The following is a 13457-nucleotide window of genomic DNA, read 5'->3' on the forward strand; positions in this document are numbered from 1 at the left end:
AGCTGCTAGTAACAGGCTACAAAAACAGTTGGTACGGGTCTGTGAGACTTGGCACCAATGCCGCCGGGTTAATGAAGCAAAATTCTAATTTTAGAAATAATTTAGACTAGTATAAAATAAAAAGATTAGAAAACTCACACTCTCGAAATCAATAGATTTAGTTAACTCACAGATTCCACAACAAAACAACGTAACCCAGTCTATAAAGTGTTCGTACTTACAGAACCGAGAATTAAAAATAACTTTTAACTCTACAGTATTTGACATGAAATAGGAAATACCATTACCAGTTTCATTAGCCTGGCTTTATCCGTTTGGACGCGCCCTTGTTTAAACATGTCTGGAATTGTGGCTTTGTGCAGATCATCATGATTAACGGGCGGGAAGACATAACTCAAATCCGTGGATTCTCCATCACTGCTTGCGAAGGTTATTGGTTCAGAAACTGGACCCTCTTGAGCTAATACAAGCGTCTGGCTGTTGAAAAAAAAATAAAGAAATAAGTCAATGCAAAAAAAAAATAATAATAATTAAATAAATAAATAAATAAATAAATAAATAAATAAATAAATAAATAAATAAATAAATAAAAAGAAAGAAAGAAAAGAAGAAAAGAAAAAGGAAAAACTATTTCGAATGTGACAATAACAAGATTTTTCTTTCCAGATATTACCTAACTAATTATATGATAGATTAACCCTTTATTTGGCACTGTTGCTCTTAAGCAACATCGCATTCTATTGCATTATCCGCACGAATTATAACTTCAGTGATCATTTAATTGGCATTATTGCTTTCATACAATATTCATATACATTATTTGCGGGTCGCTTCTTTAGATACTTTTCTTTGATATTAAACTGTGCTATGTACGGTTGCATAATTGCAGATATTAAAATTAGCGATAACGTGAAATTTACAAATGATAATACTCATGTATACGATATAACAGCTTCATAAACCGATAATTAGACATTTTGTATCAAAACATAACTTCTTTTTTCCTGTACGTGCTTATATTAGAGTTCCGATACCTCAGCTCCTTCTATAAAATTCGTTGCGGCGGTAGACCTAACTCTGCAACATGGATAGAGAGTGTACTAGTTCCTCTGATGTTTCTTTAACCGCCTTCAATATGTTTTATAGTTTTCGAGCTAGGCAGCCTCAAAGTTACACTTTCCTCGTTTTCAGCATCGTATAACTAAAACAACGTGGATTTCGCCCTATTTTCATATGGGCTTTTTTATTTGTTTAGGTGAGAGGATTTCACGAGTGGATTTTGGCTACATAATAAATGAACACCCTATATACAGTCATTAAATTAGTTAAAATCTTGTGATTAAAATATGTTCCCTGTCATTCGGTTGGAACAATATGCTAGCTCTTGTACCATATTTTAGAACTTTTAATTCACATTTTTTAAAATTATAGTCCACATAACAGCGGTTGTCAAACACCTCTTCCATAAAATTCGAATCCAGCAATTTCCTCCTATCTTCTAATGGTTCAAATTTAACTTCAATAGACTGACGAATTGGAGTAATAATAATAACCTAAACCTAACCTAAAACATAACATTCTAATAAAGCATTTTTGAACCATTTTAAATTTGTTCACAAGTGTATGTGTTAAGCTATTCCAGACTATTAATGCATATTCTAATTTAGACCTTACCAAAAATTTAGATAAAAGTATAAGTCTTTGGCTAGCTGGGGGCTCCGCACCCAGACCCGCGTTTGCTGGGCCTACGGCCTCGCATCTCATGTATCGACCTTTCCTTCAAGAGTAAATTTCGTGCATGTGCTCTTAATATTTCCTGAATTTGGCTAGCTGGGAGCTTTGCCTCCAGATCCCCATATTTGCTCGGCCTACGGGCCTGTACCTCTTAAGCACACAATTCTACCGAATTTTAAGTTTCTTTTCGCATTTCAACTACCTAAAAGGCAGGATTTTGTATCCCAAGAAAACGCCCATTTAAATAACATGGAGATTTTTCATTTCCCCTTTAGACCCACTAAAAGCTAAAAATATTCACTTTTGGTAATTTAATCGTGGGTTACTCCCGAAAGGGTACAATCATGCCAAATTTCATCATTGTAGCCCTACAGAAAGTGCCTAAACATTTTTGGGTGTAGAAGATGTCCGATATAAATAACATGGGAAAGATTTTTCAGTTCCCCATAAAACCACTCTAAAATTGGAAATTTTTATTTTTAGTGATTTTGTTAAATAATCTTATAGAAAACGTACAAGCATACTAAATTTCAAGTTTTTATTCCAATTCGAAGTACCTAAAACATGAGATTTACTAAAATTCCTAAAATTCCTAAAATTTAAAATTTACTTTTGGCCGTTTTCCTGTAGGTTAGTCTCGAAAACTTACAATCATGTCAAATTTCAACTTTCTACTTCAACCGGAAGTACTCGATATTTTATATCAGTGAGTCCTTTTTTATCCTCTGTGAACAAGGCTCCGACAGCAGGGAGCCGAAAATTTAGTAATGCAAGAAATTTTCAGGAATCAGAGTTTAAAATAAATGAAATAACCGTTGAAGTTCCTGAGCATATTAGCATACTATATGACATATAAATTTTAATTAGGATTCAAATTTCATTTCTAGGAAATATTTTAGATTTAGATTTCTTATCTTCCTGTCCATTTTTATCTTAGTAAAGGAACTTTACACTCCTAAAATGTTCCAGAACCATGCGTTAAATATGACCTGGTAAAATAAACCATAATTTTTTTGGTAATTTACATTTGCCACGGGAAAAAAAAATACGATTGCCAACAATGTTTCACTGCTATCGGAATTTTATGCCAAAAGAATACAAATTATGGATACATACTTTGTATGAATGAATTGTGTTTCTCCTTGCGATCCAAACAATTGAAGATGAATGGCACCTGAAGCAGTAACTTTCTTTATAGTTTGACTTGAGCCTTCGCTCCTAGAAAGTTCGTATTGTCGCCTTTGGTACGATGATGCAAATTTCTGTAAAATAAAGTTTTGACATATGTAGAACACTTTTTTTAAAAAGTAAAAGTGTAGTTTTGATACAATATGTATAAATTTTGTTTTGTCTTATGTTACATGAATGTACAATCTTGTTTTAAAAGATGGCCATCTACCTTGGTATGGCAAAATGGCAGAGAGCAATAGTTTTGTATGATGGCATCTGCTCCTGGTGTCGGTTAGTAATTACTGTTTAATTATATTATTACTTACTTATTTGTTTATCATTATTACTTTTTACAGAACTATTGCTCTCTTCACAATACATATTAGTTAAAGTTAACTTGGATCTGCTACATACTACACAGTAAAAGTATAAACACAAGAATAGAAAGAAAGAAAAAATAACAGGTAAATGAAGCAATTATAGTAATACATATATTCATCATTAATTCTATAAATATTATATTACATACAATATTTAATCCTTTTTTTAAAAAAAAAACTAATGTATTTGTCAATAAACACTATAATACTTTAAAAAATACGTGATAGCCTAGAATTAATACAGTATTTTTTTTCATTTTTACTTATTTAGAAATAAAGTTTCAGCAGTATATCATAAGGTTATTTTAAAATTAAGCTATAACACATTCTTCATGACGACATCGTTCAGTGGTAGATCGGTCATCTCTAGTGCAAGGCGTTTCTGGTTTGGTACCAGCCCATGTAAACTTGTGGTCGGAACATTGTGTTCATTTTCTCTTCTTTTTTTTTTGGGGGGGGGGGGAAGGTTCTTCCCATTTTCTCTCACTTTGTTATATTGCCTATTCTTTCATTATCATCCAGTTACATTTCTCATTCTTCTGTTGACAAGACATACTTGTGGGAACGAAAACAGTGTATTTCATTTTGTATGTAACAGAACACTTACAAACAGATATAAAATAACGTTTTATTTATTTTCCTTTACTCAAGATTGCTAGATTGAACTGAAGAGAAACCTGGAAAGCAGCAACATCTGTGTTAATGAATTAAAACTGAAAATTTAGTTTTTATATAATATTACCACTGTTATTTCTAACAATCTTCTAACAATTACTTCTAAATTACAATCGGTATTACTATAACTATCACTAGTACTAAACCCAACGTGAGCTAAACGAGAATAATACAAAACAATTAACTCCTACCTTATTTTTCATATTTTTTCGATCTCCTTCCTGTTGAAGAAACGTCCTATTTTTCAGAATCGTTTTGTGGAAGAACTTACATTATTTTCAAGTTCGTATGAACATAAAGTTCGGGCATCACATATTCCGTTGACATTCTGTTTTTATCATCTGATCACAAAATTTCATTACACTAAACACTTTTTTAACGTGTGGATTACTGACTGGTATAGCAAGAATATACTGCATTATTTTGATCAAGTTTGGTGAGCCTGCTTTCTTGAAAAACTCAGTAATTTATACCATCCTTCCCATTAACTATTCATACTATAGACTTCAAACCAGATAACATACTGTGCAGTTTATTTCTACCAAAACTGATTTTAAATTTCATCCTTATCTCTGTCGAATCATTAAATGACAAAAGCTGTTGCCAAACAATAATACAACAATGAAAAAAAATAAACCTATTCTTTTGTTACAATGAAAACATAAGGTTCGTAAATAAATAACAACAATTAAATACAACATATATTATAAGATGTAAATGACATAGATAATTAATTAGAAGAGACGTAGATTTAATTAGTAGACCTGTAGAGTGTAACCGTATCTTTACTGAGTTTTAAGTTCATTTCCAGGATCGAAGGTATTAAAATCACATGATAGAATATTGTAGTTAAAAAACAAGTCTGTTGAAAGAAAAAGAACACATAATTTCTCATTCTTGAATTGAAATCCTTGTTTTGTGTCCCACGATTATGCCGGCTAGGCTAAAGGAGACGATGATGATGAGAAATGAATGAAATGGTGGAATGAAGAAAGTGGGATGGCATGGGAAAATCCCGAGAAAACCCATGCACACGGTGTTTGTCCACCACAAGGTCCACTTGGCGCGAACTGCGATAGAACTAGGGACCCCATGCACCAGAAGTGAGAACTCTACCACTGAGTTACCGCGGCCCTGCTTTTCCATTCTTTTCGACAAGTTTCAACTAATACTTTGAATGGTAGCCTTATAATAATAATAATAATAATAATAATAATAATAATAATAATAATAATAATAATAATAATAATAATAATAATAATAATAATAATAATAATAATAATAATAATAATAATAATAATAGGGTCTGGTAAAAGGATATTAATAATAATAATAATCCTTCCTCTACTCGAGTGAAACATGCTTATTTTTTTTAGTAGATTTTAACTGGCAGTTTTCGTCGACTTTGACTTCGAAAAATTTGCAAATGTTTTAGATTGTTGTATGTTGAACATTTAGAACGTAGATATGCTATGTGATTTATTGGTAGATTTGGTATAGTCACTAAGTTAATATGGTTCCTAAAAATTCCAGTGCGATTTGATGTTAGTTAATGTTTTATTTACGAATTTGTGAACATATTAAAATACAACTTCTACATATTTTGATATAAAACTAAATTTTATAATTATTATATTTATTTAATTGTTCATAATATTAAAATATTATTGATATACAATTTTAATCAAAAGAAAAACTATTGTCCAGGAACTATTATATATAAAACAATTCTTCTCAGAGTAGAAACACCTCGTCCAGTTCCTTGCTAGGTGGTAAAGTGCCAAGGACCGACGAGACTTTACCACGTTGGATAGAAATGGATATGCGCTGTATAAGATAAGGTGTGGAGCGAACTTCGCCGGAAACACAAGAAATGCGTCTTCCTACCTCCCTAATAAATTCAAGACTTCTTGCACCCCAAGCACCACTGGTTTCAATAGCGATTGGAGTGAAAACAAACTTTTCGAGAAGGTTGTTGTATTTTCTTTGCTTTTCAGCTTCTCTGCGATTAGCAACAGCTCCAGCGTTCATTACTGACAGAGGAAGACTTGAATGAGCGTATGTATCAGCGCATGTGAAGTCCCACAATAAACATTTTCCTCTCATCCATGGAACCAGTGTCATCCCATCCGGTCGCTTTCCATCCGAACGACAGCAACCAGAAGGTTCCCGTATTGAAGGAAATCCAGCTGTGTTGAGGGCTCGTAGTATTATATTATTCCTTATTCCTTGATTATTCCTTGAATTATAAACTTACCTAAATATATCACTATATATAGAGTTATATTAATGAACTGATTGCGGGCCGCGGTGGCTTAATGATACACTTTTTCCGCAGTGAGCTACCTGATACAACGTTGTTAGTTTCGTTTAGGCACTACCATATTATGAGACTGTCCTCGTTCCATAGAGTCTTAATTGGCCAAGTGTTCTTGCTGCTTCCTGATTGGTTTGAAGGTTTTTTTACTGTCTCCCTTTCGTGGCCAATGCTATTTTTAAATCATTCATAACACTATATGTTGGAATAAGCATGCACTTTTGGTAAAGATCATACATAGAATATAGTAATGAACATAGTAATGACATATATATAACGAGTCTTCTTGTAGCCTTATGGATAACTTATAAGCCAAATTTTCTTGCGTATACTTTCAGTTTACAAACCTGTACATTGTCTCAATAACTTCCTATTTTCATAACAATTTATAATCTCATTTGAATACTAGTACTTACTTGATGCTGGAATGGCGTGTTTGGACACTTCAATGGGAATGTGTTGGTGAACTTTCTGAAAGGAAATTTAGCACAATCTTCATCGTGGTTAGTTTTAGTTACTTCTATGTAATCTGAATGAGGAATGACATTGTATGCAACCCTGCATGTCCCGTAAAGACTGTTCTGTAAGATAAGAAAGAAGTAAAAAGAAATATATATATATTGAGTCTCAAAAATCTTAAATACATGAAATACGAAATAAACACATAGGAACTAAATTTTTAAAATATCAACTGCTGTTTATTCCAATGTAGCAGAATAAGTTGACGCTTTTTTACTCTTTTATTTTTCTTTTGTGGGCTTTAATAATATCAGAAGATCTCTCAGTCCTATGCTCCAGATAATTACGAATGCTTATTGTTCAAAGCTTTTAGCATTGAACATTCGTGGACTGCGACTGTCTTGTGTTAGTGCTTTGTTAAATGATACTGAGTAGTACGGAAAATTCCTGTGTGCAATACACCAGACATTGCTACTGCAAAATGAGAGACTTCTCCAGTTTTTCAAAGAGGACAATTTGTGGATAAAAGGTTAGTTGCAATAAGTGCATCCAAGACTGTCAATGTGTTAGATGCTTCGAGAGCAATATTGCCCAAGATTAGATTAGATTTATTAATCATTCTGTGTATCATATTACATATACGTTTGTACAAAGGCTAAACCAATTCTACAATCTATATAACTATATATATATATATATATATATATATATATATATATATATATATATATATATATATATATATATATATTTGGTCTAGGAATTAATTCGTGCGGTTGGTACGCACACATTGAAGCTGTAGTACAAACACAAAATACATAAATACCTTAACAAAAATATTGTCCATCGCTAGCCACCACTATCGCCCATCTGTCAGGCAATGTACGGATTCCGTGGCGAAAGAATTCCTCATCCTTGGAAGCGATCCAGTCAGAGACCCACGTTTCGATATCTTCTGAAGAAGTAAACCGCTGTCCAATCAAATCGTTGTTCATGCAATCGAACAAGTAGTAGTCCGAAGGAGCAACGTCTGGTGAATACGGCGGGTGAGGTAAAACTTCCCATCCGACATTTTCTAAATAGGTTTTGACCGGTTTTGCGACATGTGGGCGAGCGTTATCATGTTGAACAATAAGTTTATCATGTCTGTTCTCCCATTCTGGTCGTGTTCTGGCCAGAGCTTGCTTCAAACGCATTAATTGTCGTCGATAACGTTCTCCATTCATAGTTTCACCCGGTTGCAGCAGCTCATAGTACACCACACCTTTCATATCCCACCATATGGACAGCATAACCTTTGCACAGTGAATATCTCGTTTTGGTTGTGATGGACCTGGTTCACCTGGTTTCACCCAGGCCTTTTTTCGTTTAGGGTTCTCGTAATGGATCCACTTCTCATCACCCGTAATAATTCGATGCAGAAACCCCTTTCTGCTCTGTCGTTGAAGCAGCAATTCGCAAATGGTTTTTCGTCTTTCAACGTCTCTGTCTTTCAATTCATGTGGAACCCAATGTGACATCTTTTGAATCATCCCCATGGCTTTCAAGCGTTTGGAGACTGTTGTTTGATCAACGCCTAATGCTGCTGCAAGTTGTTCCTGCGTTTGACACGAATCCTGCTCGAGCAATGCTGTCAATTCTTCGTCTTGAAATTTTTTTGGCTGTCCAGCTCGCTCTTGGTCTGCCAAGCCGAAATCACCACTTCTAAACCGTGCAAACCACTTCTGACACGTTCGCTCAGCTAGAGCATGGTCACCATACACTTCCACCAAAATACGATGACTTTCAGTCGCACTTTTCTGCATGTTAAAGTAATGCAGCAGGACACCCCGCAAAAACACTTTATCAGGCACAAATTGCGCCATGTTCACTTAACTACAAACTGGTGTGTGTTGTTGACGCTTTAATCCACTGCCCTATACTACGAACGATACGCGATGACAGGGGTTTGCAACACATGTGTGGATACACGGAACTGTGGGACGCTCCGTTCGTTGCGCCATCTCTTGTCCACCCGCACGAATTAATTCCTAGACCAAATATATATATATATATATATATATATATATATATATATATATATATATATATATATATATATATATATATATATATATATATATTTAACGAGTGATATATAGGGATTTATTTCTTTTTAAGTTTCACAATTTGCTGCTAAGATATTAATCTACTGTATAAAATGTGTTTTTAATAGCAGTTTGAGCACTGAGTTGATAAAGAAACTCTTTTTATGAGTATTTTTACATACACAGGTAGTTATTATATAAGTTTACACTCATATAGATATGTGATTTTCTGTATACTGATATGATACATGGTGATATGCGTAAGATAGTTATGAGCATTAGCATCTCTTTTAACATTATTCAAATGATCCCTACTAGTTTTGAGAAGTTCAAATATGTACAAAGAAGGAACTGTCATTATATTCAATGATTCAAATAGTTCTGACAGCTGGTGCCTTTCGGTGATTTTGTAATGATTCTTATGATACATATTTGCTGTTTGAATATATTCTGGAGTTTTGGCGAAGACTTCCAGAAGCCAATTCTGATTTAATATGAGAATAGAATATGGCATAGTACAGGGACAGCAGAAATTGTGGCAAGACATTATCAGGTAAGATTAATACTGGACGGGAGCAATACTAAATCAGAGGGATCGCCAATCATTGAAGAGGGTTGTTACAAAGATCTGTGAAACTAATGCAGTACAACTGACTGCAGAACTCAATTAGTAGTTGGGACCATTTTTTCTACAATCATTGTTCAATGCAAGCTGTTTAATCTCAACATCTGCAGTCGGGTTGCAAATTCGAAGTTCGAGATCATCGTGGTCATCGCGGTAGCACGGAAAAGGTAGTGACGAGACACGAAAGTATACCGCTGATGATTGGAAGAAAGTAATGTGAGCCTTTTCCTACTAATATCTAACAACAGGACCAATCAAAATATGGTGGACACGCAGATGCGCTAATTCTTTAAATTAAAGACGAACTGAACACGTGTTTCAGTGTTTGCAAAAATTCTGCTCTTAAAAATTCGACAGTTTCTGTAATATTCATCTAATTTATATCTATACTCTATGCTAGTATATAATGTCTTCATTAAACTTTAACAATTAATCTATTTAATCAGTGGTTTTGAAAAGTTCATGAGTCAGAAAATGGCGAGTTTGCATTAAATACATTTTTTGTTGCTACTAATTGCTCTAAACAAGTTGTTCATTTCGTACACTGACAAGAAAACTCTACTTTTTCAAACAAAGGTCGACCATTTCATGTCCATCAAGATTTTCAAAAATTAAACATTTTTTTGTTCGATTTTGTCACACCTTTACTTTTCTGACTCATGGTCTTTTCAAAACTACTGATTCAATTAATCTCTACTATTATATTAAAAAGAAAAATGACTCAATCATAGGCGCTAAGGTTATAATATTATACTTAGAAACTAGAAACTTAACACAAAACTCTTTTTGTCATAAAAGACAAGGGTTAAGAAAGAACTCTTTAGAATATGAGTATGTTCTAAGGTGTTAAAGGGAGTAGATTTTTTAAAGTAATAGAGTATCTTAGGAATCACTGAAGCTTGGGAGATAAAATTCCGTATGCAAAATTATCATTATAAACATATGTCGCAGGGTTTTCTAAATTTTGCGGATGAGGGGTAAAGGAGATAAATTTTTATAAAAGTTAAACTTCCCTCCTTCAACCATAAAATGCTCCGTGTAAGGATTTGCTTGAGTTGGAGATGTGAAATTTGGTAGTTAAACTTTTTAATTAAAAATAAAGAAATACGGTTTCAGCGTTTTCAAAAATTCCATAACTAAGTGATTCATATTAGATTTGCTATCTTAAATAACTTAAACTGGAAAAACAAAATCATTGAACAAAGCAACGATTATTATTTAATAATAACTGTGTGAGAGTTCCGCCAACTAACTGAATATATTAGCTTCATCAGACACTGTCAAATGATGTGAAGACAGCAGGGACAGTATCTGATGAAGCCAACTTGTTCAGTTAGTTGGCGATTTCTGAGACAGTGTCTGATGAAACCAATATGTTCAGTTAGTTGGCGATTTCTGAGACAGTGTCTGATGAAGCCAATTTGTTCAGTTAGTTGGCGATTTCTGAGACAGTGTTTGATGAAGCCAATATGTTCAGTTAGTCGGCGATTTCTGAGTCAGGGTCTGATGAAGCCAATATGTTCAGTTAGTCGGCGATTTCTGAGACGGTGTCTGATGAAGCCAATTTGTTCAGTTAGTTCACGATTTCTGAGACAGGGTTTGATGAAGCCAATATGTTCAGTTAGTTGGCGATTTCTGAGACAGGGTTTGATGAAGCCAATTTGTTCAGTTAGTTGGCGATTTCTGAGACAGGGTCTGATGAAGCCAATTTGTTCAGTTAGTTCACGATTTCTGAGACAGGGTCTGATGAATCCAATATGTTCAGTTAGTTGGTGATTTCTGAGACAGGGTCTAATGAAGCCAATTTGTTCAGTTAGTTCACGATTTCTGAGACAGGGTCTGATGAATCCAATATGTTCAGTTAGTTCGCGATTTCTGAGACAGTGTCTGATGAATCCAATATGTTCAGTTAGTTCGCGATTTCTGAGACAGTGTCTGATGAAGCCACTTTGTTCAGTTAGTTGGCGAAACTCTCACACAGTTATTATTTTAAAATAAACGTTGGTTCGTTCAGTGATTTTTTGTTCAAAAATTCCATTTTTAAAGGAGGGGAATTTCTACAATACTAAAAATTCGCATTCTTTATTCAGAAAATGCCAAATATGAGGATTCGGTTAAGTTGGAGATGTGAAATTTGATACATAAACTTAAAAACAAGACAGCATGCATTGGAGAGTTCCGAAATTACCTCTTCTAAGGGGAAAAAGAAGGTAATTTCTATAACATTCAAATATTTTGCTTTACATTCTTACTCTAACCGTGAGAAGAACAGTTGCTTTGTTAGTAAATGATTAAGTAGAGTGCACATCAGAAACACAGAGTATGAAACTGAACTAAAAGCGACAAGACAACAGAGAGCATAATTATATATAGATAGCGTTTTAACGTAATACATAAGTAGAAAATGATGTGAACCATCTGAGAAATAAACTGCATTTTTTTTAATCATTATGCGATTATTCCATCGATAATACTTTTCCTCTTGTGTATTCCGTAAAGAAAATTTCAAAATGAACTTTGTGGCAGTCCTTTATGAGATTGTTATATTTATTCAGTGGTTTAACTGATTTTAAGTTACTACCTTTTAGAAATAGAGAGATAATCTCACAGGTAAACATCAAAACCAATCGTGCATAAACTCAGCACTGTTGAACACACTATTAGGAGTTTTATAAGGAAATGTATGATCTGCAGTATTTCATCTTTTACTTCAATTTATAAAACCAAATCCTACTAAAATATTTATCTTTTTTATGTGCAAGTTTCTGGCACCTTTTAGAATTCATATATCAGACGAATTTGTACTGCATTCTTTCGACTCCTTTCAGTGTAACTTTGATTCAAAGGGGACCATATTACCTTCAAGTTTATTTTGTCCAATACAAGAGTGTTACTGTAAGATATGTTTTGCTACTGTGCTCCGATACATTATAGGATTCAAATGAGTTGTCATACAAATGACTCGTTCATTTCCAAACAGCATCTTGTCCACCAAACCAAATTTTCCAGAAATTGAAAAAAAAATCCTTTTGGAGCGTCGAATTTTCATTAATATATGCTATTCTTTATAGAATTATTGATCAGGGGCAAATAAATGTTTGCTTAAAATTTGCACAAACTCTATGCAATGGTTTGAAGGAAATATTAAAAAGCAATTTGGACAAGAGTTGTTTTGGAACTGTTTGAAGGACAAGATACCTTTTGGAACTGTACGAAGCCATTTTGTCATGGAGAAAGGAGTTTCGGAAACAAAAGTGATATAATTATGTAATGTAATTATTTGTTTATTATAATAGAAACAGAATAAAAGTGATAGCTATAAAAGAAATTATTGTTGTGGTGTCTGCAATAGAACGACTTATGAATAAACATATTATCCTTAGAACCTACTGTGTTATGAAAAAACAATATATTTTTAACTTATCTGAATTCAGCTGTGACTTCTGGACGACATTAGCTTTGAAATTGACTTTATTTACACAGTAAAGATGTCTAAAGGACAAGAAGCCGTTTGTTTCTGTAAATTTAAAATTTTTCCTCCGCCATTTTGGTTTGTTGGACGTGGACAAGAACCAGTTTGTAACAGTATGACAACATTTTCCACAATTGAACGTAATTTACACAATTTATCGGATTTTTTTAATGAAGTATAAAGGATATATCATATGAAAGTTATAAATACCATTGATTCAATGGTGCTAATATCTTAAAATCGAATTTTCTTAGGCAAGATGCCGTTTGGAAATGGGCAACTCAAATATTGAAATATGTTAATAACTAAGTACGAATAATTATGACAATTAGTAATAAAATTATTAAACATACAATTAGTGAATAGTGTTGATGTCCACATTTATAACGAAATTTATATTTATACTGCATTATATATATCTATGTATACTTCTGAAACATTTTTACTTACTTCTTGAGTGTGATATGCTTGAATTTGATTAGCATCTTTAATTGTCAATTGAAAAATACTAGCAATTGCACGTTTGATATTCTGCGAC

At 33.4% G+C, this 13457-nt stretch overlaps 1 protein-coding gene across 1 annotated transcript in view; it reads right to left on the reverse strand.

The window, feature by feature from the left end:
- The window catches only part of cv-d (vitellogenin-like lipoprotein), an 89107-nt gene extending 75656 nt beyond the window's left edge, over nucleotides 1-13451 (reverse strand). Inside the window, exons 1-4 of the mRNA XM_081731983.1 lie at nucleotides 13370-13451; nucleotides 6693-6857; nucleotides 2851-2996; nucleotides 288-477 (exon numbers count right to left, since the gene is read on the reverse strand). Coding sequence (XP_081588109.1) covers nucleotides 288-338 — 51 coding nt within the window. The 5' untranslated portion in view covers nucleotides 339-477; nucleotides 2851-2996; nucleotides 6693-6857; nucleotides 13370-13451. The remainder of the gene's footprint in view (nucleotides 1-287; nucleotides 478-2850; nucleotides 2997-6692; nucleotides 6858-13369) is intronic.
- Between the last annotated feature and the right edge of the window lie 6 nt (nucleotides 13452-13457).

Source organism: Thermobia domestica, chromosome 1 (genome assembly GCF_964235325.1).
Source record: "Thermobia domestica chromosome 1, izTheDome1.hap1.1, whole genome shotgun sequence".
NCBI lineage: Eukaryota > Metazoa > Arthropoda > Insecta > Zygentoma > Lepismatidae > Thermobia > Thermobia domestica.